Here is a 25,539-nt window from a genome sequence, read left to right as displayed (position 1 = left end):
GAACTCAAACTGTAACAAGAAACAGGAAGAAGCCAAGACGTACAGAAGAGGGTGGGTACCCTAGCAGAAGGAAGAGCAACAAAGCCCGGGAGTGAGAGGTTGGGTTCACGTGGCTGAAACAAGTATTAAAGTTCTGCAGTGATGTCTGCAGTCCTGACCTGATACCTGATGCTGATGGACTGTGGGGAGTTGGGCAATTATAGTTAACTGCTGTGTTAAAAACCACTCGTTACCCAATGTGCGCAGAACAGTTGACAGGACAGTTTGGAGATGCCTGTCTTTACTGCTTCCAAGTTTTTCTTTTGGCAGTAATTAGAAAACCTAACTAATAAACAGCTCTCTATGCTAATATAGACCTGCCTGAATGGTCATTGTGGGTTACAATTGCTACAGAAAAGCACTATGGTCTGTGTGAACACTTGTGGAAGTTGCCTATCACTTGATAGAAAACCAGGGACTCCTACGCTCAGGTGAATGCCATTGGCACACAAACTGAGCATGATCTTCCACTCATACAGGAAAAATTGAAGTGTGTCAAGTGACTCTAGTAAGATCAGACACAATGCTGTAGCCAGTATTGGACTGAAGGGCTGGGGCAGAGCCAACGGTTGGTGCTGGCTGAACCACAGAAAAAGCCAGCACCCGCAAAGAAGGCAGTGGGGCAGAGAAACGTGGCCCATCAGAGGGCACATCAACAAAAGTACACAGACAGAGTTAAATGTTAAATGTGATATCAGTGATGTGCAAAACAACTAATTATCGTCTTTAACATATAAAGACAGACGCATTGCCTTAAAATACTACATGTAAGAGCCTACAGGTGTAGTTTAGTGATAGGTTACTGTTCTACTGTGTGTTTAAGCTCCAGTAAGCTAAAAAGGAAAGACATCTATACAACTAAATACAATTGTTTCATACTTTAACATTTGACATCCACTTACACTTCATCATGACTTAAAAACTCGTCTCAGCAAGTTACATACCATTTAAATTCTGGAAGTTTCTTCAGCTTAAGATATAGATGTTCTAATACAAACATATAAATGATTTAATATTTCTAGCATCCTTCTCCACGTTCACCAATTTTAGAACTTCCTGATTGACACAACAGCAGGCAGTAAAACAAATGCAGATATCATCTCCTCTATCCCACAGACCTTGCCTAAGCGCGTCTGCAGTCCTGAGAGTTTGCGGCATTCTTCCGTCACTTTACCAAGAAGGACTTGCATGCTCTCTTGAAAGTCTGAAGGAAGAACAGACCATGATAATCATTTCATTTCACTGTACAAGTTTACCTCTTTTACAAAACAAGATTTACCTACTTAGAACTTTACTATGAAGTAACTGGTATGACATTATCTTGAAAATTTTATCTTAAGATGTATTAGTTTCTGTAGCTGTTTATTAGCAGGTTGCTCGTTACCTATACAAATATACTAGGAACATAATAAATCTGTTAAGGAACACCAATAAATTCAAAACTAGCACCACATTTACATGAAGAAAATTATCTCTTTCTATATTTAGCCCTGCCCTGGTCAGCCTCAAACAGCGGTGCAGACTCAGCGGGCCAAGGACTTACACAGATGCCTCTGCCTCTGCCACCTGAGCGTGGGGATTAAAGGCCTGCATACATGCACTACCACAGCTGGCAGAGGTCATTTCTTAATGTATCTTAAAACTCAATTTCTTAATCCACTTTTAAAATTATAAACCATTAATTTAAACTTAGTAAACTCTAAATTTTAAAGATTAAGATCTACAGTTAGCACAGTTAACAAAAAGAATTAGAATAAAAAATAGATTGGAATGAAGAAATCAAGGAGAAAGAAATATGAATTTCATGGCTAAAAATAAGATACTAAGAAAACGTATCTATCATTAAGTTGCTTAAAGTTACGTTTATAAGCAATTGACTTGAGCAAAGTAAATCCTGTTTAACAGTATAGTAAGCTTTTTACCTTGAACTTCGTATCTATACTCTTGTAATTCTGGGCTTTGATTTTGAGAAGTGTAAACACCAGAATTCTCTTTCTCTTCTATATTCATTTCACATTTTAAAGGAGTATAGCATTCATCGAAAACATTGTTTAGGGTCTGTTAACAAAATTGAATATTTTACATTAAAATTTTAATTTTTTTCTAAATATTAGAAAAATTAACCTAAAGGCAAAAGGTCATAGTAGTATGAATGGAATATGGATTCCCTCTCCCTCCACATATGAAATCAATCTACAGAGAAAACATTATTTCTCTTTGACATGAAATTATTCTTTTATCAGGAAGATAATCTTAACTATACAAAATAGTACAGATTTTTCTGTTTTCTTTTAATTCTGAAATATATCATGAAGTGTAAGCAATCACTCCCTAGCCCTAGCACAGTTCCCACTCTGATATAATTGCTCTCCCTTGAAAATATCTCATTACTTCACCAACTATCCTTGAACAAACATCACAAGGAGAGAAAGCTCAAAGAGGACAATTAGAGAGCTCTATCAAACCAACCAAAATGATAATATATTGAGGAGGAGATTATACTAATGTCCTTTCTATAATATGCAGAGTGTTTTCTGTGGTCTGCCCATACAAAAAGTTAAAAGTGTCCAGCACACTGTTCTCCAGAGAAACTGAAATTTCCATCATGTAAGACACCATTTCATGTTCCAAGGTTTGATAAGCTGTCCAAGTTAACTTTACCTTTGCCCCTCTCTCAATTGGAAATAACCAATGATTTAGAAGACTTTTAAAAGCCAATGTTTTAAATGGCTGTTGCTTCCTGCATGATTTTAAGTTAAGGACACTGTCAGTATTTGGGCACACTGAGATTTCAGCACAGCCACAAGGTAAACTTTTACCACATTAGTGACCTTAATGAACAAACTGTTTTCCTGGAAGGTTAAACAGTACCTCTCTGACACGAACAGTGACTATACAGTGTGCACTATTCGAGATACAACTTATCTCAACTTCTTTGTTCTTTTTCTGTGGTGCCAGAGACTGAATCCAAGACCTCAAATATAACAGACAAGCAATGGATCAGAGTCACACCCTTATCTCTAATTTCCTATTGTTCCAATCTGACTATCACAAAAAAGGCAAATGCTCATTTTAAGCTTAGAACTCAGGAATACTTTGTAAGTACAGTTCTGGACGCAAGAGATTTGGGCAAACGTGAGTGGATGGTTCTGTTCATTAAATCAGTAGCAATATGGATTTTGGTACCTCCCAACTAAAACCACTTTTAAAGGAACATCTTACCTTTGAAATGTGAAAGCATTTCTCAGACACTGCCTGTTGAAGTCGTTCAATGAGCACCTGTAAAGGCTCATCACCTAGCAGGAAACACACCACACGTGAGCCATTTGCTGCATATATGTAAGTAACACTGTCACATTCTAATGCCTTCACCGGAGCTTCCCTAGAATATCACATATTTCAATTTCTTCCAAATGTGTTTTTCATTTTGCAATGCAGCTGTCTCAGATAGATTTCTAAGATTTGCTATTTCGACTCTATAGAAGGGTTTATACATTCAGGATTCTACATTCTAACCCAAGAACCTATATACTTACTTATCCATTAAATACACCTTTGCAAACCTCAAAACTCTCACAAGCCAGTGGTTCCAATTTTGCAGAGTCAGAGTTCAGAGATAGGACACTTTGATTAGTATGTGCTAGCCCTGGATTTCAGTCCTAGTATTGCAACATTAAATCCATTAGTTATTTATTAGATATATACTTTCTGTTCTCTTCTCTTCTCAGAGACATTGATCACTACTCACTAGACTGTCTTGTCACCTAGTAATAGAACAATCGACTGTCAATAGAAAACACTAGACAGGCTATCAGAAGAGGTATCAATACAAGCAATGCATGCAAAATCTTAATGAATTTAGAAAAAAAAAGCAAAGAACTCTGTAAATGAAAAACTCTCCTTCTTTAAGTGACTCTTGAAATCTTAACTTTGTTCAACAGAGCAATTCCACTGGACATTTAGGAAACACTGGGTTTCCTCAACAACAGCTGCCCCATAACAGGTTCTGCCTTCCTCTGTGGTCTCTTCAATGTCCTTCCCACCGCGCCACCAAGGTTTTCTGCTCCATCTCCAGGGTGTCTCACTCTACTTCTGGCCTTAGAGACTCTGGTCTTTCAGCTCCATGTAGATCGTATTTTTAGCCTAAAAGTCTCTCCTGGGTTTTAGACTACTCCCTTCAGCTGACTAGTGACTATTTCTTTTACAAGTTAACACATACACTTAACTCAGAATGTCCTAAACTGACTATATTATTTGTCTATGGTCTGCTCCTCTTTGTGACTGAAACTACATAGGCAGAAACTTCAAGATTATTCTCAACTTCTACCACCTGCTGCTATAAATTGCCCCGTGATAGCATTTAGCTCTAACTGTTGAGCTTCACTGTCACTGTGTTTCCAGACATTTATTGGTTATAGCTAAGATTGCTTAGCTGCTCTGCCCATTATTATTTCACTTTTCTCAACTAAGCGCACTAGTGTCCTCTTAAATAAGAGTGTCACTGTTGCTTGCTCTCCTTACAAACCCTGCAGTAGATCGAGTAGCTCTGTCTTCCCAGAGCAGGAAGCATGAGTGTACTCCGTTGAGATTTATGAAGCTTCTAACCAGGCACGCGCCACAATCTTCAGCTCATGCCCCACTACTTTCTATACAACTTGAACTTTCACTTCTCCAAAGTGGGTCTCTTTCAGGTCTATGCTTAACACTTCAGAAACATCCCTCAGTGCCCAACCCAACTGATCCTGCTCCATCTTCACAGAACTTCTTCTCCTCTCCTCTTCCTTCCACTCTCAGTATTCACCCTGGATCAGCTGGATTATTCGTTAGTCTGGAATACTTCAAGTAACAGTAGAGCCAATGGTGTACATCTGCCCCAGACAGACAGGCAATGTCTCTCTACTGGTGCTTCAGTGCACGGTTCAGCACGGTGCAGAAGTTCTCAGTTCATTTTCCAAAAGCTTTCTGAATGGATTATACTTCCGTGAGAAAATGAGGCAGGAAGGGGTTTGGCTATCCTGGCACCTCAATGACATGAATTAACAAACCCGGGCAACAGACGCAAAGCCTCCTCAGCCCATGCCAGAACTACAGGGACAGAACTACAAAAAGGTGCCTTTAAGGGTGCTTATTTGTTTCATAGAAATTAGTCAGAAGCCGATGGGTTACCTGTCTCCTGTATTTTAAAATTCTGGAGCTGGCACTGGTGCATTTTATGAAGTTCGTCGATCTTTTTCTGTTGAGCGGAAATGAGCTCATCTTTAAGGCTGCAAAGAGCTTCCTCCCTCTCCTTTTCCATGTGTGCACGAACCTGATCCGCATGAGTTGAGTAAACCACAAAAAGGCATATGCGCTGGGCCTCCATCTGCAGCCTTAGATCATCCTTAAAGGGAAGAGGTACAAACGTGAGGGAAAATGAAAGTAACAGCTTAGCTTCTGCTTCTTTCCATGGACTGGACTTCAAAGGAGAAGACATGTCATAGTTTTAAAAGTCATAGGAAGGAACTGGCCTGCTTTATAGTCTTCATCCAGATGCCCGACCTACATGTCTTTCTCAAGAAAGGCCTTGTCATGTTTTCATTTACTAACTCAGTGTAATTGTAAGTTGGGATAGTTGGTATAACTAGCAAAAATTTAATCTTTTAACTAATATTTTACATGCTACAAAATAAAAATAATCTGAATAAACACCAATGCCCTCAAAACTCAAATTAATAATTCTCAATGCTGTCATTTTTTTTTCTCCTATTCCATCTACAGCTCCTTAGATTTAGAAAGAAAACATTAGAGACAAGATTTAATTCATAATGTTTAATTATTCCTTGCCCACTAGGAACTGTTACCAAAAATCTGGAAGGTGTTTACTATCATTTCCCAGTGAACATGTAAACATTACATTATATTGTATATTTCTGTGTATTGACACAGAGGCATTTATTTTGCAAATTTCTTTGCATTTTAGTATCAAATATCAAAACATCAAAAAATGCTTCTGAAATTAATCCACATATGTGACAGGTTAATTTATTTTGACTATAGTGTAGTATAAATGAACAATCCACAACTGGACCGTTTTCCTTTGCGGAGCCCAACTGGATTTTCATAAGCCTGGGTCCTTTAATCAAAAGGTAGTAAATGATTACATACATCCACCTGAGACAAATGAGTAAAGGCTCTGCTCGTCAGCGGTCCAGCATGTATCAGACTCAACTGGAATTCTCGCTGACACACATCTATGGTATCTGTCCTCTGACCCTGATTCAGGAAGCTTAAGAAACACGAGTGCTGCCTGTTTCCAAGCGTAGCTGCTTCCCACTGACCACAGTTACTCAGGAATGTAACTGCTGGTCATAGCGCAGGCTTAGCTTTAGTAGCTAAATAATTGTTTTGTATAATTCAACTAAAAAAAAGTGGATACTTACATCCTTGTAGCCTTATCAATAAGTCGGTTATTTTGCCACTGTGATGGTGATAAAATGCTATTTTACTCATATGAATTTGTAAGGCTAAAATACTTTTTATGTTCCTTGTCATTTTGGTTTCTTCTCTAAGACACATATTTCTTCATATCTTTGGCTCATTAAATCCTTTGTATTTTCTCAGGTATTTATATTACATTTACAGTCCTTTGTTTGTAACATATGTGGCAAACATCTGGCCCTAGTATGAAACATGTTTTAAGTATTGTTCATAAAGGAAACAAACATGATCAAATTTCTAAATACTTTCCTTTGACTTTGCTCTTCTTAATCAAAAGGCTTCCTACGTCTTAAGATCACAATTCTACTTTATTTACATCCTTCTGTCTAGTATGTCTTTAACTAACCTGGAGTTAATTTTTCCTAAGAGTAAGGATATAATTCCCCATCGCAAAAACAATTCTCTTAAGGCAATCATTGAATTTTCTGAGCCTTCCCATTGTCTTGGCTTGTTGATTCAAGTCTCTTCTCAAATATTATCTCACCAGAATACCCTCCCATGAACTAACTCTGTACGAGAGACAGAGACAGAGAGAGATAAAGATGGAGATGGAGACAGAAGGAGGTACAGACCTTTGGGGTATCCCTTTACACTAAAGTGTATAAAGAGAGCCTGTGGCAACGGGTACAGGTCATTAATGTCTTGTGTAAGTTTCAATAATCTTATCTATAATTTAACATTTTTAACTTACTTGTTCACAGTCTTTCTCCTTTCTTATTTGTATTGTATTGGCTGGCTAGGAACTCTAGAAGCACTGTTGGAAGAGTAACGGTGACAGTGACTGCCCTGTCCCTGCCGTGCCTACACCGGGAAAGCTACTCAACAACACCTCAGAAAACCTTCACAACTGCTCCTTCTAGTCCTTACTTCTTCAAAGTTTCTTTCCTTCTTGTTATTCCTGTTAAAACCTGGAAACAAATTGGTAACTTTTGGAGATTCTTTTCCAACAGTATTTAAGATGATCAGCATGTGGAGATTGAGTAAACAGAATTATCACATGCCGAATAATTCTTCCATTCTTAGGGATAATCTCATAATAACTTAATAAGAATTCAGGCAGGCTCATTCATAAATAAGAATAATCTGTAATTTTCTTTTTCTTGAGCCATTCTTTTCCCATCTTTATCTCAATACCAACCAGACTCAAAGCTTGAATCCTTCCATCCCTCCAATTCTCTTTTAATGCCACCTCAGTAAGGCTCTGCGCTCAGCCGTGAGCTCCTGAGAGCCGCCGCACACTGCACAGTGGTCACAGCAGAGCACATTTACATGGAGAGGTGAGAAGGGAAGCCGACCACAGTTCTAGATTCTGTAGTGCCATTAGCTCACTAAAGCTTTGCATTTCTATGCAATTAGTTTGGGCAACTTATATTTTTCATCAGTAGGCCTTATTTATAGTATTTTTATATTTAAAATCCTTGTAGCATTTGCGCTGGGGATTTTATTTCCATCCTTCATTTTATCTGTGCTTTCTCTTTCTTGGTGACATCCTTGGGAATCTAACAACTGCAACCTATAGATGTTTTCAAATAATAAACCATCAAGTGTCTTCAAACCCTTCCCTTTTGGTTATTTCAAATTCACTTATTTCTGCTCTAAATTTTCTATTTTCTTCTATCTGCTTTCGCTAAGTGTGGCTACTTGGATGCTATTTTATCTTTCCAACCAGCTTAGCAAGTTTTCACTGTGAACTGGATTGCAGACACATAAAACAAACTTATATCTCACATTAAATATTTTCCTCCAGAAGTGAGAGATTTCGTTTATTCAGGCCTCACCCTCCTTCATTCACGTACAACGCAGCTGTCACTGTTTAGATTTTAGGATGAGGTCTTGCTACATGCCTGAGTCTGCTCTTGAATTCACAGTTCCCTCTGTCTGCTTCTGTGTCCTGGGATTATGGGCATAAGCTACCACACCCAGGTATATTACACATTTTTGGGGTTTTTTTTTACACTATTTTACTTCAAATTTTTTAACTCAATTTGCTTACTTTCTTATTAAATTGTCCCTGTGAATTATGACAGTTGTCTTTCTCTCCACTGATGTCGTATATCTTTTTATATTTACAATGGTTAGGACTTTTGGAAAATGCTATAAAGCAACTAACAAAGTCTCTTCTTTCCTGTGAGGAGTTCTACTTTGTTCCACTATTGACACTTGAAAAATGGGCTTTATTTTCCTGCTTAAAAATGTACTATCTTGTATCAAATTTACTCTAGGTTCCTGAGGTCTTGCCCACAGGGCAGGACCTGAGAGACAGCAAACTGGCAGCTCCTCCTGGGCTCACTAAGTTCCGTGTCTTCCACTTCAAACATGCTTCACTAGGCGAGCATAAGAAATGAGCAATTCCTGTCATGCCCTGTCTGCCTCCGCATGGCCACAGCCCTGGAGACCTTCACATGCCAACACTAGGGAGACTTTCTGTGAAGTTTCTCTTTCTCGTTTTATCCAAGTATATTCAAATAAAGAAGTCACACTTCAAGTGTATTTTGTTTCCACTGAAAAGAAAGCCTATGTGGCTCTATTTATTTAATTTTAGTGAGAGACAGTATCAAGAGCAGAGCAGCTAACGTTGGAGATCAGATCCTCCCTTATGTAAAAAAATTAAAATGTTGTTGAACACCTTTGGGGTAATTATAACACATATTTTTCAAAACAATTCCATGTGTTTAGACATTAATTAGTAATTTGAATTACTTGATTCTTTTAAAAATATTATTTATTTTTATGAGCATTGATGTTTTGCCTGCAGTATGTCTGTGTGAGGGTGTTAGATCCCCTGGAACTGGAGTTAGACAGTTGTGAGATGCCATGTGGGCACTGGGAATTGAACTGGGGCCCTCTTGAACCAACCAACACTCTTAACCGCTAAGCCATCTCTCCAGCCTGAATTTCTTGATCCTATTCAGGTTATTATAAGTTATTATAAAAGCAAATTCTCTCTGTATTTGATATAAGATTGTCAATGGGATTAAGTCATCAGAAATAAAGACAAACATCCCCTGGCTTGTACTTAGAATGAAAACTGAGCTTCCTGCATCCTTCCATCCTTCCACAGCTCTGTTTGGCCTTTGGCCTCTTTTCAGAGCCAACCACATAGGCCTGGATCCTAACGCTCACCCACATCTTTGCAACTGCTATAAATTCCCCATTATACAGAGCTCAGTTCAAAGGCTAACTCCTCCAAAAGACCTGTCCTGATCTCTGTACTCTCCTGCCTAGCCCTGTACTTCTTCACAGACCTGACACTGGTTCTAACTACCCTTTGCTTCCCCCTTACTAACTGCTTTCCCCTTGAGAGCAAGCTTCCTGAGACTAGTCCTCATCTCTTGTTCACCACTATATGTGTATCTAGAATAATTCAATAAACATATATTCCACTAATATAAAAACACATATTATTATACTGTAGATAACCTACCAGAACTGTCCTGGTTTTTCTAGCATTAGTATTTACCAAATATAAGTTATTAGGAATGACTCATTATTAGTCACGGTCTTTGTTAGCATTACTGACAACAGTCTAGAATCAACAAAGAGATGAGAAAGGTCTCAATTCAAATACTGCTCAGATTAGACTGGTCAGTGGGCATATATGGGTGAACATCTTGATTGTTAATTGATGTGGGAGCCCCTGTGGACAGCACCATTATGTAGGCAGGAAGTCCCAAGCTATACCAGAAAGGTAGGCAAGCATGAGCCAGTGGGTAAGCCAGGAGGCGCCACTCCTCTATGGTGTTCGGACTGAGTTTTCACCCTCACTTCACTGTGACCAGGACGTGTAAGCCAATCACAACACTTTCCTCTCCTAAGCTGCTTCTGGTCAGCTTTACCACAGCAACAGGATGAAACTAGAACATTTATTATAGGTATTGTTAAGATCTTGACTTATATTGAAAATTAACGGTATTTTTTTCTCATTCAAGTATAAGACTCAAAAACTTAAGGCCTTAAGCCTCACCTCTCAGAAATATAATTTCATAACAACTGAGTACTTTACAGAGCAGTAGAAAACTTAGGAGGTTTTTTGTTTTGTTTTACAGTTGTGGGATACTAACTGAAAACTTGAAATTTTATACTAGAAAACACAAGTATGAAATACTCTAAAAAGATAATAGATACTAAAGCAAAGTAATTATAATGGAAAATGAGACCAAGTCTCTCAACAGTAACTCTTCTCTTTAAAAAGAAAAAGAAAATGTAAAAAGAATTGGCCTAGCTTACTTTCTAAGCAGCACATACAAGAGAGTAATTGAAAGAGAGGTAACAATATTTAAGTAAAACTGACAACTGACTGGCAGAAACTGAGAGTCCCGCGCCAGGGTTCCCTTCCTCCCCCGTGTATGGGTTAGTGTTCCCTAGAGGTGAGCGCGGCTTCAGTGTGACTCTGTGTGCCCTGTGATGTCCCGAGAGCATGCGGACACACCTGCTCGGCTTCAGTGTGACTCTGTGTGCCCTGTGATGTCCTGAGATCATGTGGACACACCTGCTCGGCTTCAGTGTGACTGTGTGCCCTGTGATGTCCTGAGATCATGCGGACACACCTGCTCGGCTTCAGTGTGACTGTGTGCCCTGTGATGTCCTGAGATCATGTGGACACACCTGCTCGGCTTCAGTGTGACTCTGTGTGCCCTGTGATGTCCTGAGAGCATGTGGACACACCTGCTCGGCTTCAGTGTGACTCTGTGTGTCCTGTGATGTCCTGAGATCATGTGGACACACCTGCTCGGCTTCAGTGTGACTCTATGTGCCCTGTGATGTCCTGAGATCATGTGGACACACCTGCTCGGCTTCAGTGTGACTCTATGTGCCCTGTGATGTCCTGAGATCATGTGGACACACCTGCTCGGCTTCAGTGTGACTCTATGTGCCCTGTGATGTCCCGAGATCATGTGGACACACCTGCTCGGCTTCAGTGTGACTCTGTGTGCCCTGTGATGTCCTGAGAGCATGTGGACACACCTGCTCGGCTTCAGTGTGACTCTATGTGCCCTGTGATGTCCCGAGAGCATGTGGACATACCTGCTCGGCTTTGAGGGCATGAAGCTCTTGCTGGAGTTTTTCACTTTCACATGGTTCAACTGTCGCATGAGACGGTTTTTGTGCTCTTGTTGGCAAGAGCAACTGTTCTCTCCCACTTTCTTTAAAGGGAATTTTATCTTCTATCATTGGTTTTGATTCTTCAGCCAAATCTTTACTAATTTTAGAAATAGATCCCCCAGAATCCCCGACCTTGCCCATCACAAGCCCAGCTTGGTAAGAACTCATCTGCACAGGGCAGACAGCTGCATTTTCTGTTCCACTAGGGTTAGCGAGGAGTTCAAGTTCTCCACATCTCAATAAAAGCTGTTCCTTCTCTTGCTTTAAGGCTCTGACCTCTGCACTTAGAGAATTGATGGTACAATGGGTCTGCTTTAGTTGTTCAGAAAGGCCAGAGACTTTCTCTGAGAGCTCCAACTTTTCTCGCTTGGTTACTTCTAGCTTCTCCATAAGCTCTGTTGTATCTTTTTCTACAACTTCCCCAATTTCCAGCGTCTCAGATGGGAAAATTCCAGAACTCTTCCCCTTTGGCGCGGCTGGATTTCCTCTTTTCGAAAGGAGCTCTTCCTCCAGCGCTCTCAGCTTGCTCTCATATTCCAATGCCTGCTTGGTCTGTGTGGCCTCTAAATCATCTCTTATCTTGAGCAGACAAGTATACTCCCTCTGTAACTCTTGATAGTTAACTTCAAAGTTCTTTTCAGCAAACGCAAACGTATTCCTTTGCTTCTCGATCTCTTCATTTAGATAAAGGCATTGTTGTTGAAGGTCCTCGGTCTCCTTCCTCAGCATCGCTACTTCTTTTTGCCACCTCGAGTCTGCCGACTTGCTTGTGCTGGGATCTACGGCAATGGATCTCTCCTCTTGTTCCGAAGGACTGTACATTTTCAACTTGTCTTCAAGGACTCTCTTCTCCTCTTTGAGAATGTTGTTCTCTGCGTCCAGCTGTGCACATTTTTCTTGAAGGTCATCTTCCTTCTCCTTCAGCTGTTTCTCCAATTGTTCAGTTTTAAGTTGCAACTCCTGGACTTCCTGCTCAAGGGTACCTTTCTCCTTTTCTTCTTGTTTGAGGATTTCAATCTCTTTTTGCAGTTCATTGATTTGAAGATTCATTTCTTCTGATTTTGAGTTAACAAGGCATTCCTGTAAATCTCTTAGCTTTGAATTTTCCAGAATTAACTGATTCTGCTGGGTTATCAGGTTGTCTGTTTCACACTGCATACTTTCCATCTTCCTATTCATTTCATTCTGTAAGCCGTCTATCTGTTGCTTGTAGTGAATGCCTAAATTATCTTTAAGTTTTTCAATATTTATTCGATGTTCTACTTCTAAATCTTCTTTTAGTTTAGACAATTCTTCCTCATGACTAAAGAGGAGCTGTGTTCTCAGCCTCTCCAGCTCTGCTTCTTGGGATTCCGCCATTCTGTCTAGCACAGCATTTTTTTCTTTTTCTAGCATTTCAAGTTTTATTTTATAATTTGTAATCTCGGCTTCATGCTTGAGCTCGAGTTCCTTTCTGGATTCGGAGGCAGCCACGATCTCAGCTTTTAGGTCTTCCACTGTGCTCAGGGACTTGCGCGCCTCACTCAGCCTGTTCTCTTGCTCTGCGATTGTCTGCCTAGCTTTCTGAACTTGCTCTCTTAAAAACCTTACCTCTTCTAAGAGGTCATTAGACTGACTTTGCAAAGCTGACTTTTCTCCCAGAACTACGCCAAGCTCTCCCTTGAGTTCCTCCTTTTGAGCATGAGTCTCCTGTAATCTTACATTGAGTTCATTTATGGCGGCATTCATTAAATTTACTTGTTCTTTACTGATGGCAGCATTTGTATCCGACTTTAAGGTGTTCTCCATTTCTCTCTTATGTTGGGATTTGAGCTCCTCTATCTGAGACATGTGCTGATTTATTAACTCTTGTTTCATTTGCACTATTTGCTTCCCATACATCTCATCCAGCTCTGCTTGGAGATGGCTTAATTTCCGTTGGGTTTCCTGTTCCACCCTTCGCACGGCGCTAGTTTCCAGCCAGCTATCTTTAAGGTTTCTCTTCTGGAGTTCTTCAACTGTCCTCATTAGCTCTTTGATTTCCTCTGAACACTTCCGCTCGTTCTGCTGAGAGTTGCCCAGTTCTAGTTTCAGGCTTTGGATCTCCTGATTCCTCTGTGTAAGCTGTTCGTGTAACCCTCCTAGTAACTCATCAGCAGTTGTTACTTTATTCTTTAACTCAACAGTTTTCTTCTCTTCTTCTACTACTCTTGTATTCAACTCATCAATGAGTGCCTGCTTCTCCTGTATTTCTTTTGCATTTAAGTTTTCTATTTTTCTGTCTTTTTCCTTCAGAGGAAAAAAAAAGAAAACATAAGACCTTCTTAACTTAAGTCGTGCTTTTACATCATTCCACAGAAAGTAACTGCTGGGCCCACCCCTCAATTGTTCCCTGCACACAACTTGTGTATGCAGATACTGATGACAAACACGACAACAGCTCTGACCTTCTTAGGAAGGCTAATGTGCTTAGCAGATATGAGTGCTGGGTTCTCCCAGCACTGCCAAAACAGAATCAAAGAAAGAAACATCCTGCTAGGCTGACAGGATGGCTCTGGTGACCTGAGGTGACCTCCAGACAAATAAGTATATAATTCCAATAAGTTTTAAAACCTACTAAATCTGTGCTAAGCCATTACAGCTTCACTTTTAAAAGATTAACTGCTTAATATCCCAATTATTTAATATTTTGATAAATATAATACTGTGCACTCTCTCAATTCAGAAAAATAAAATAGAAATGAGTTCAGGTTTCTCCCATTATCTGTAGTGATCTGAAGGAGTTCCAGGGACAAAGGCCATGCAATAAGAGAAGGAAATCTGTACGTTTGTCTGCTCCTGCACATCTTCCCTAAGTTTACCGCTGAGCATCTACATGACATCTACATGAATATAATTTATGGCAGATTGTGCAAAACTACAATTTCAGTTCCAACAGAAACTTGAAAACAGAAAAGACATATTTCCCCAGTTGCCATTTGTGGTCAATTATGTAACTTTGGATAACAACTAAACCCAGATGAACACAACAAGCATATTCTTTATTACAATAACATCAAAGCAACAAGTTGAGCAGACGCCTAGGCAGAGTTTGGATCTGTTATTTACTTATCTCTGTGATTAAAGGCTTCAGATCCAAATACTAAACCTGAAATAAAATCTACAGAACTGGTTAGAGCTATTATAAGCAGGTGACTTATATTACAAATATCCTTGGCAAACATATCTCAAGGGCATTCTGAATGAAACACTTCCAAAGTCAAAAAATGACAGAGGAAAGCCATCTGACAAAGTGCTAGAGTGCTCCTCTCAGTACAGTTCAAGGAAAAAGACCAAGGCCTTTGAGAACACTGTCCCTCTAGAAAAACCATACCCTGAGCCCAGTGTGTGTGTGTGTGTGTGTGTGTGTGTGTATGTGTGTGTGTGTGTGTGTGTGTGTGTGTGTGTGTTCACAGTACTCCAAAGACAGAAGGATCACCCAACCATACTCAATATAAATACTCAATAAAAAAAAGGAAAAAAAAGCAGTGTTGGGAGCATGTCGCACTTTGGACTAAAGAATTCCAGTCCACAGGTATAAACTTCACTCTAATGAGATGCACACACCAGTTCATGTCAGTCTAATGCCATATTCTCTGAGTGCCTTATATCCTTCCATCCACTAACTAATGAACTCTCTAAATACTGTTTGTCTTTTTAAATTCATTTGTCCATGGAAAGAAAATGAAATCCAATGGACCTGAAATACATAGTTACTCATAATTATTACTTATCACTGCAAATTAATAATCTTATATTTGAATTTTTAAGCAGTCTCTTGAACTTGAAACAATCTGAGTTTACATCCACCCTAGCTTAGGACTCAGATGATACCAAAAGTAAGTTTTCTGAGCCTAAAAATCAAAACAGACTGTGCTTCCGATTTGCTATGTTATGTAACACGTTTGTTACATATAAAAACAGGCAGTGTGGTACAAGAGCTCTATCCTGCCTTCAGGCCACTTGGACAGTTTGAATCCAAATTCTGGTATGAGTAGAAAGGACAGCAATAAACCACCTTTGAATTTTCATTTCTCATTTGAAAATTCATTAAAAGCAAAAGGCTTTCAGAATGGGCTGTTCTTAGAATCTCAGATTATAAACTATGTGATATATATTGCCATCCCTTGCCACAAAGAGCACTGATTTCCTAAATATGTTTCCAAGAAATAGAACATAATTTGTTGAACCAGTTGCATTTAGATTTCTTAACTAAACCTACAAAATTTAATCTTGTTACAAAAAATATTTTCAGAATTTTAGTGTCATAGCAAAACTGGGAATACTTCAGATGGAAAAAGAAAGATATTTGAGTTATAAACTTAGGCTCTCCAGAGACTCCAGTTAACATATGCAGTTTACCTGAAGGAGCCTAATAGTGGGCCTTATTATTAACAACTTTATCAGTGTGAGACTCTCAAATGCTTTTGAAATAAATTATTTTAATTACTCAAAGAGTTTGCCTTAATTATAAAATTTTATGATTCATATGCATAAAAGAGAGAAATATGACTAAGAAAAGTGAATTACCAAGCTGCTACACATGAGCTAGCTTCCTTACCATTTCAAACGCTCTTAATTTCTCTTGTAAAAAAGAAATCTGCGCTTGGAGGTCCTCCTCCTTTTTCTGATAATCTTGCAGCTGTTGCTGTTGAGTGAAGATCTGTCGTTTGGCCTGCAGTAAATCTGTCGCAGTTCGGCTGAGAGTGCTGTTTTGCAAAGTTTCATTAGCCTGTAACTGAAAACAGAAAGAGCCTTCAACATACTCAACTCTGAAGTGGCCAGTCGTGAGCAGACGACTTCTGCAGGATTACTCTGCTGACCTCTGGTCAACTCAGGGGCTTGAGATCTTAGCAAACATGCTGTTATGCCTAGACTTATCTTTCATATGATAAATCAGGAAAAGCAGATCAAGTAAGGGACAGGAATAAGAACTAAACACCAGGAGAAGTGGGACAGAAACATACTTCTGGATTCTGTAACTTTTCAGACCCTAGCTCCAATCCCATTCAGAGGGCTAACTGTACTTCTGCCCCTAAATTCTATCAGACTTCTGTCTACTTACATTAAAGTCTTTGGCTTAAGATATTTCAACTTGTTTTGTATTACTTGCTGTCAAACTCTGAACAATGCAATGAGATTCTGCCTTAGTCAGAGTTACCAGATCTAAATGATGAAACACCACTGCCAAAGCAAGTTGGGGAGGAAAGGGTTAATCCAGCTTATACTTCCACATCAAAGGAAATCAGCAGAGTCGGCACCTGGAGACAGGAGGTGACACAGAGGCCATGTTCTGAGAAATGCTACTTGCTGACCTGCTCAGCCGGCTTTCTGTTAGAACCAGGATGGCCTCCCCAGGCGGCATGGCCCCACCCACTACAAGCTGGAACCTCCTCCACCAATCACTAATTACAAAAGTCCTTACAGCCCAATCTTATGAAGGCATTTTCTCAGCTCACGTTCCCTCTTTCCTGATATCTCTACTTGGGTCAAGTTGACCTCAGCTTGCACTCCCAAAGTGAACGTGAAGTGAATGGGAGGTGTAGGTCCAGTTCCCACTTAGAACCTAACAGAAACCACACCAGCACTGCAAAGGTGCAATGCAACTCCAGAAAAATCCCTACAAAATCCATTCAGTCTACCTTGGAAAGATGCTGCAGAACAGCAGGAAACCACTCACAAGATAGGAATTATAATTCCTGGGTAAAGCCGGGCAGTGGTGGCGCACGCCTTTAATCCCAGCACTCGGGAGGCAGAGGCAGGCAGATTTCTGAGTTCGAGGCCATCCTGGTCTACAGAGTCAGTTCCAGGACAGCCAGGGCTATACAGAGAAACCCTGTCTCAAAAAACAAACAAACAAACAAAACAAAAAACAAAAACAAAAAAACAAAAAAATTCCTGGTTAATATAACAGCCTAATTTACCACTTTTTTCAGTACACTATAAGAAGCAAATGGCTTCTGAGTGAGCTTTGACTTGTTCTGGAAAGTGAAAAGGTATATAATTCATTACGGACAACAATAAACTTTGTTGCACTAGTAATACTTACGTGCTGGAACTGAATCTGCAGTTTTTGACTTTGTTCTGTCAGCTCTAAGAATTCTACCATCGTGTCATCCTTCTCTCTCCTTGCTTGCTGCAAGTTAGCTGTGAGCTGAGTTATGATGCCGTCTCGCTGTTTAATGGCGGCTTCAAATTCTTGTAACTAAGAGAAACAGTGAAAACTGGGTTAACTTTTCGCCGTTTTTATTTTCAAAATAAACAATACTCCATAAAAGCTACTGCCTACCCAAATTAGATTTATTTGAAAAATGGCTTTGAAAATATGTGTGCATTAAAGAGGAGAATATATTTGGTTTGGCTTCCCCATATTTTGTTGTAGAAGAATTATCTTTACGCTTTGGAATGCCCCAATGTATTTCTAGGTAATACCAAGAAAAACACTTAAGGCAGCTTGTGTCTGAAAAGGATGGAAGTGTACTGTCTCACTTCATGTTCAGCTTGACGTCCCTGCACAGCAGGCGTGACTTACAATGACTTGCGGACATTTTTTTTTAAACATTCTTCTCTCTTTTTTTTTATTGGATATTTTCTTTATTTACATTTTAAATGTTATCCCCTTTCCCCCAGTCTCCACACACCCCCGAAACTCCCTATCCCAAGCCCCTACCCCTGCTTCTATGAGGATGCTCCCTCCACCCAGCCACTCCCTCTCACCTCCCTGCGCTGGCATTCCCCTACACTAGGGCATCAAGCCCTCACAGGACCAAGGGCCTCTCCTCCCACTGATGCCAACAAGGCCATCCTCTGCTACACATGCAGCTAGCGACATGGGTCTCTTATATGTACTCTTTGGTTGGTGGTTTAGTTCCTGGGAGCCGTGGGGAGTTCTTGTTGGTTGATATTGTTCTTCCTATGAGCTTGCAAACCCCCCAGCTCCTTCAGTCCTTTCTTAACTCCTCCATTGAGGACCCCGTGCTCAGTCCAATGGTTGGCTGTGAGCATCCACCTCTGTACTTGTCAGGCTCTGGCAGAGCCTCTCAGGAGACAGCTGTATCAGGCTCCTGTTGACTTGGCAACATTCCTAACAGGTTTAAGTCACACTCTTTTGTGGTTTATACCTATTTCCTCTCAAGTGGATTACAGGGGAAAAAAGTCTGTCTTAAGAGAATGATTTCACTCTAGCGACTTTATATGGTTACGTTTTAAAAGTCCACATATTTCAGCTGGTTTTCTGCCATCTTCATTTTAATAAGCATTACTTATGCTATCTATATACAAGAACAAAAATTATGAAGTGACCTAAGTCACCATTCCAAAGCCCCGTATTAAAGAACACACATATACTCCCATTCCTGACTCCTAGGAATGCAACCAAGCAAAGCCACAGTGGGCGCACCTGCTTCAGCCCTTCGGTCCCAAAGCTGGCCCTCATCTCTTCCAACTCCTGAGTCAACTCTTCAATATCATGCTGCTTCTCGGCCAACTCCTTTTCTACCATCTGAAGACAGGTCTGACTGGACTGAGCTCCTTGCTCAGAGGAGGAGTCATCAAGTGAAAATTCTTCTTCCTGAATCAATCCAAGATTTTTTTTTTAATAATTAAATACTAGTGACACTCTTGAAGGCCAGGGACAAACTTTAAACTTCCACAGCAAAGTCCACTTTAAAACACTCCTACCTCCTGCAAGCTCATTAGAAAGCTGCTTTGTTATTAATGAGATTAGCACCTTAACAACATAACCAGGATTTCTGCACTCTGTTACAACTGTCACAGAAAAAAGGGGATGAGTGGCTTTGTACAATGTAAGTGGCAGCACAGGAAGAAGAGCATGCAGAGAAGGCTGTTAGTCAGCTGGGAGCCTTTCCACAGTGTAACACATTAGTATCATGGACACTTTAAATACTGTACCCTTAACGGATCTGTAGGCTTTCTTGGTTTCATCACAGAATTGCAGCCATTAATCTGTATAAAAACAATTTCCTGATATATTATGATCTTAAACTAAATGTAATCCATACCTGATAACAGTATTTTTGTGTTCCGTGGGAAATGTGTGGGATGGGCAGATGTAGTGTGTACTGCTGTTGTGTTCTGTGGGATATGTGTGGGATGGGCAGATGTAGTGTGTACTGCTGTTGTTCCAGACACGGTCTCTCACTAAGCATGAGGATCACAAATCAAGCTCCACTTACTGGCCAGCTAGCCCTGATCCTCCCGCCCCTGCCTCCCCAGTGCAGGGACTGCAAATACACATTGCCAAGCATTTTATGTGGGTGCCTATGGTACAGACCCAAGCTCGTGCTTGTGTGGCAAACACTTTACTGAGTTATTGTCCTACTCCAGTCTCTTTAGGACTAAGAAAGAAAAAAAAAAGCCTTACGAGCAAAACCATAGTGATAAACTTAAATAGAATTCAAGCACCTAAAAGACATAGAGCGACTTTAAATGTATTCATTCCTCAAACACCTGAGTGCTTACAATGCCCCTTCTTCCCCTCCCAGATCACACTGCTTCTCCATATGAAGGGTAGCTAGGTAGGCTATGGACTGCTGCAGCCTTTGAGGATACATATGTGTGGTCAGAGTTCAGTGTTAGGTGTCTTTCTCCAACACTCTGGAGTCCCACTAAACCTTAAATTCACTGATTCAGCTAGCCTGGCTGCCCCCACAGCCCAGGAATCCTCCTGTCTTGGTCTCCCCAGTGCTGTGATTACACAAACAAACCACCACACCTGGAGCCAAACTCAGGAACTCACGCTTGTGCAGCAAGGCTTACAGACTGAGCATCTCCGCAGCCCCTACAAAGGAGTGTCCTCGCTTCTTTGTCCAGAATTCTCTAAGAACAAAGGTTGCTTTGGTACCCAGCCAACAGGCTACTATAGTTGACAGGCACAGTGAAGCAGTTTCAGTAGAAAGCTCTCAAGTATATTGCTCATCATCATGTCTTTGCTTTGTCTGCCACCAGACAGGCATGCTAAAAGCCAAAACCCACGTGTTCAATCACAGAGATGTTTGCACCAACCAAAGAATTTCTATGAATGCTTTAGCACCACTCTTGAAAGTGGTTCCCAAACTGTTTAGGATGTCAGTCTTAGCCACAGCACTGCCTATCTTCACCAAAGTCATATAGGAAAAGCCTGCTAGTATCTGGAGCAAATCCTGACCAAGGCATCAGCAGCAGTGGAGAGCTAGAAAAGCAAAGTTTCCTGTTGGGATAAGACACTAATGATGCTCAAACACAGAATAAAGGTCTCCATCTCCTTCTGTGGAGATGTCTCCATGTCTCTCCCCCTCCCCCCGCGCCCCCGGCATACCAGAAGGACTGGAAGTACTAGAAGGCAGGACTGGCCTTGCTTTACTAATGGGCAGCACCCTCCTTTACCCTTGCTGACAACGTCAGTGTAGCACTTTATAAGCTACGCATGCACCTGTGCTCTTTTTGAAGCTTCCTCTTGCCTGGCATAGGGACTCTGACTCCTTTGTTTTCAGTTCTCACAGACAACAAATAATTGTATCTTGCTTGTCTTTTTCAGCCACTCCATTGTTTCTTGTAATAGGGAATGTGATAGGACACTTAGTGCTACTACTGAGAAAACCTTGCTGCTTCTTGTAACTCTGCAGACTGTTTTCTGGTAGTTTCAAGTTCTCTCTTGTTTTGGTTTTGGTTTTGGTTTTCCCCTCACACACATTAGGGGTTTGCTTAGTTACAGAGTGAGATGTAAGTGGCCTTTACCTATTTCTCCTCCGTTCATCGGCTCTTTCTATGCTGACTCTCGCCTGTGCTTCGGTGAGGTTCTCGTTCATCAACCACACGTGGGAGTCTCCATCACCAGTGTGCTTGACATGACTGACTTTAGTTTGTACTTTTCTTAAAAAGTTTCAAGTTCTCCTATTCTAAAAGACAACTTTTCTGGTACAATATTTTTCGATAGCAGTTTTTAGAATTTATGATTTTAAATTCATACTTACCTTAGAGGAAATTTTACATAGTGTTATTCAGATACCCATTTATTTATTCATTGTTGGTTATTTTCCTGGTCAGTCTACAAGCAAGAATATTCTTAGCTCTAAAATATATTGAATTTGTTAAGTGCTACCCATATTATTATTATAAAATTGTGCTATGTTAGCTTAAGCATAGTTCTCTTTACTATTAGCAACCTCAACACATTGAATCTTATGAAATATACTAATTTGCTGACACATTTACAGTAAGAAACTGGTTATCATGTTCTCTACCCCTGGGCCAAAGAAACGAAGATGGTATTTAAAAGACTAGGACAAAAGGATACACACTTACCACAGCACATAAGTGATACTTATCACAAGGACATGAGGAGGACACATCATAGAGAGGTCATATCCACCTAAAGTCACTGTCACAACACTAGTGCCAATAAACAAGTCCATATGGTTAGCATAAACCTACACATTTGTGAAAAGCTTTCTCCTAACAGAATTCTGGAAACCAAGCATTTATGCTGTTGTTATTTTATTGTATTTACCGAAATGCAACAGAGCATGCAAAACCTACTAGAAACAAAGCACCAGCAATTAATAATTTTAGTGACATAAAATAACTATTTTTGCTTATACCATTTGAAATTATGACATGTTAATCTTACCTCCGAGCTACATTCATCTGCAGTGGTAGAAATTTCACTTTCAGGCTAAAATAAAAAGAAAAACAATTTGCAATTTTTACTATATTTTGCAAGATACAACTTTTCCTATACTTTCAATAAGCAACTACTATTTGTAACATAATGAAAACTACATAAAATGCTACTAAAACTGTGTAAGATGCTACCAAAACCTAATAGAAATTATTCAGATCTTTAAATTTTCATTTATGAATTAATGTCTGAAAATTAATTTTTCTCTATATAAAGAATATCACAAGAACGATGTTACACATTGTACCTACCCTTTGTAAGCAAAAAGCAGCAAGGTATGATTTCTTTAAATGTTATAACTCCTAAAGAAAACAGTCTTAAATGCTACCAGCAGAAGTCTCATTTCTTCAAAAGTATCATAAAATCTTGATGCTAAAAGTAATTTCTTGAAAACAAACAGCATCCTTTCTTGTTATACTGATTTTACAACTTAAATGGCATTCATTCAAAACATCTGCTAGAGGCTAGAGAAACGGCTCAGCAGTTAAGAGCCATTTCTCTGGTGCTCTGGCCAGGAAGGGTTCAGAAGCCATGGGGCCTACGACCAGCGGAACTCCACTCTAAAGGACCTGATGCTCTCTCTGGCCTCCATGGGCACTGCACGTATGGAAGCCAAGCACAAATCCCTACAGCCAAAATACCCATCTTTATAAAATAATAAAAATTAAACACTTTTACTTTATTCCAGTATTGACCATGAGGTCAGTGGCACTCAAAGCTTCCCTCAAGTGGGAAGTACAACAAAGAAATAAATCCTATTTCTTCTTATTCCAAAAGTGCTTTTACTGTCAAACCCACCTGTGCACATGTGCACGCACATGCATCCCTAACCTGAAACTCACAGAGAGTTTATAAATATTATCTACCACTGATTTACTCCCCACCTATTCCTATGGAATTATTATTTAACATTCAAGATCGCATTCCTGCAATGCCCTTCCTAAGGAATATAACTACTGACAGGAAAAGAAATAAGCTGGGCTCTACTCTAGAATTCTGTAACAAAGGTTCCTAATTCAAGAGGCTCTGATTGCTTCCTTGCTTGCTTGCTTGCTTCACTGGTTGATGTGTTGTTGTGTATGCATATGTGATTGCATATCCATGTGTGACTGTGTGCGCGTGTGACTGTGTGCATGTGTAGCTGAGGGCTAGAAACTTAATTCCATGATAAAGTGTTGGTTGAGCATTCAACAGGGCCCTGGATTTGAACCCCACCATTGCAAAATAAATAATTAAACACATAAACCCACTCCATGATTCCCGAGTGGAAAGGAAGCTCCATTATCTGATAAAGTACATGTACAAAAATCCCAAAATATACAACACTACACACGCCAAGCAAATACTTGGGGGACACAGACTGTTCCCTGCAAACGACTTAGTGCTGCCACTCTCAATGCTTCTTCTTGAAAACTGTACTACATTTATTTCTTTAACGTGTGTATCAGCACAGCATGGAGGCCACATGACAACGCTGTCCTGGGAATAGACCTCAGCTCATCAGGTTTGGCAAGCAAGTGACTTTTTAGTTAGTTAGTTAGTTTTTTGTTTTTTGATATTTTTTTTTCCCTTTTTCTTTCAAGACAGGGTCTCACTATGTAGCTCGGCCTGTCCTGGAATTACTTTGCCAACCAGGCTGGCCTAGTGTGGAACAGACATGACCTGAACTAGTGGAGTAGAGAGAAGCTGCGGCGGTGGACCAGGTGAACATGGAATCATACGTCAAATAAACACTCTGTCCGCCGTACTTTTATCATGGCGTTTACTGCAACACCACAAATGAAGGGAGGACGTCCCACTTCAGCCTTCCTAGTGCTGAAATCTCTGAGAGGCGACCTGCCTCAGCTCCTCACTCTTCTTTTGCAACTATTATTCCCATACACCCAAGACACATGATGACCAGACTTGATGAGGAATACAACCTGTCTCCATTGCCCACCTCTGTACTGAGCATTACTCTCTATCTACTCTAATCTTATTTCTATAAAAACATGCTGTAGCACAAAATGCAAATAATAGCTACCCTCCCAATACTCTCCTGAGCAGCCTACCCCTCTATTTCTGGTCTTGGTTGGTGATCCAACCACCTACCAACCATTTTAATCCATTCTAACGCTCCCATTTCAGAAAGTTATACATTAAACAAGGGGGTGGTTGGGACTCCTTCCATGGGGGTTGGGCCAGGTACAATTTTCAAACTTATCCCATCACTTTGGGATCCATGTGAAATCGAATTTCCTGTTTTCAGGCTACACAGCACACGACTTTTTATCTTTGCAAATGTTTTCCTTTCTGTGCAACGGTTGCTTCCCTCACTTTTCTTTCAGCTCTTGTTAACTCCCTCTCATACTTCCAGCTGTGTTAGCCCTTCTGAACATACCCAAGTAACACACACAAGGCTGGCTTTGGCATGCCCTATACTCTTGAGAGCCAGGTACACTGCTGATGCAATGGTAGACTGGACAGAACCAGTAATGATGAACTGGACAGACCTGCAATGGTGGAACAGGCAGAACCTAGAATCATAAGTCATATAAACTCTGCTAGGAGTAGCTGTTGTTCTTTGCCTCTGCGTTCTCATCTCTGCACTGTGAGTGCTCAGGAAAGGTTTGCTGAATGAAGCTCACAGGCTTCCTCAGAGGCTATTGAGCATTTTAGGTCTAGATTTTCCCGTAGTGCTGAGATTTGTGAGAAGGAGCAAAGTCATCATTAAATGAACAGTGTGCTCATGACCAGTGTCACTACGGTTGCTCCACTTAAAACCACACTAAAACCTGAAGGACTTACTTCAGCAGAGAAGACCTGGCCGTGCTTTCTCTCTGGCCCGGAGCAATCAGGATTCCCGGCTAAGTCTACCCTCTGAGAACTTTCCGAGCAGAGCTCACCACTCTGTTGATCAGTATGTAAGCTTGAATCATGTTTAGAGCTTGACGTCCTCTTCTTCTTCTGTTTCTTCGGAATGTCCCCATCATATTGGGCTTTTCTTTGTCGAAACCGAGCAAGCTGTAGGGGAAAAAACAAAGTGGCATTACACTCATCTAAGGAGTTTTTTTTTTTTAAACATTATTAAAGTTGAGTCGCTTTATTAAAAACTCAAACTATCTCAAGAATGAATGACAAACTAAGGACAGGCGTCCTATCCTTATGAAAGCGATCACTGCCACACTGATGTAAGAAAGGAAAATGCCTTCAAGAGAACATCAGCTCAGAATCAGAAGCTGGCG

General features: G+C 40.3%; 1 protein-coding gene across 12 annotated transcripts in view; it reads right to left on the bottom strand.

Annotated features, from left to right (window-relative positions):
• The window catches only part of Akap9 (A kinase (PRKA) anchor protein (yotiao) 9), a 152,469-nt gene that overhangs the window by 106,206 nt on the left and 20,724 nt on the right, over positions 1-25,539 (bottom strand). For 10 of the 12 annotated variants that reach the window (XM_006503518.4, XM_006503520.4, XM_006503523.4 and 7 more), the window contains exons 2-12: positions 25,103-25,318; positions 22,265-22,309; positions 19,549-19,602; positions 19,037-19,207; positions 17,687-17,842; positions 16,199-16,375; positions 11,542-13,887; positions 5,206-5,419; positions 3,262-3,335; positions 1,962-2,097; positions 1,158-1,243 (exon numbers count right to left, since the gene is read on the bottom strand). In XM_006503518.4, coding sequence (XP_006503581.1) covers positions 1,158-1,243; positions 1,962-2,097; positions 3,262-3,335; positions 5,206-5,419; positions 11,542-13,887; positions 16,199-16,375; positions 17,687-17,842; positions 19,037-19,207; positions 19,549-19,602; positions 22,265-22,309; positions 25,103-25,318 — 3,675 coding nt within the window. The remainder of the gene's footprint in view (positions 1-1,157; positions 1,244-1,961; positions 2,098-3,261; positions 3,336-5,205; positions 5,420-11,541; positions 13,888-16,198; positions 16,376-17,686; positions 17,843-19,036; positions 19,208-19,548; positions 19,603-22,264; positions 22,310-25,102; positions 25,319-25,539) is intronic. The other 2 variants (XM_006503521.4, NM_194462.2) reach the window with 1 other exon arrangement.

Source organism: Mus musculus, chromosome 5 (genome assembly GCF_000001635.26).
Source record: "Mus musculus strain C57BL/6J chromosome 5, GRCm38.p6 C57BL/6J".
Classification (NCBI taxonomy): domain Eukaryota; kingdom Metazoa; phylum Chordata; class Mammalia; order Rodentia; family Muridae; genus Mus; species Mus musculus.
The sequence above is the reverse complement of the archived record's forward strand: the minus strand, read 5'-3'. Positions and strand labels throughout refer to the sequence as shown.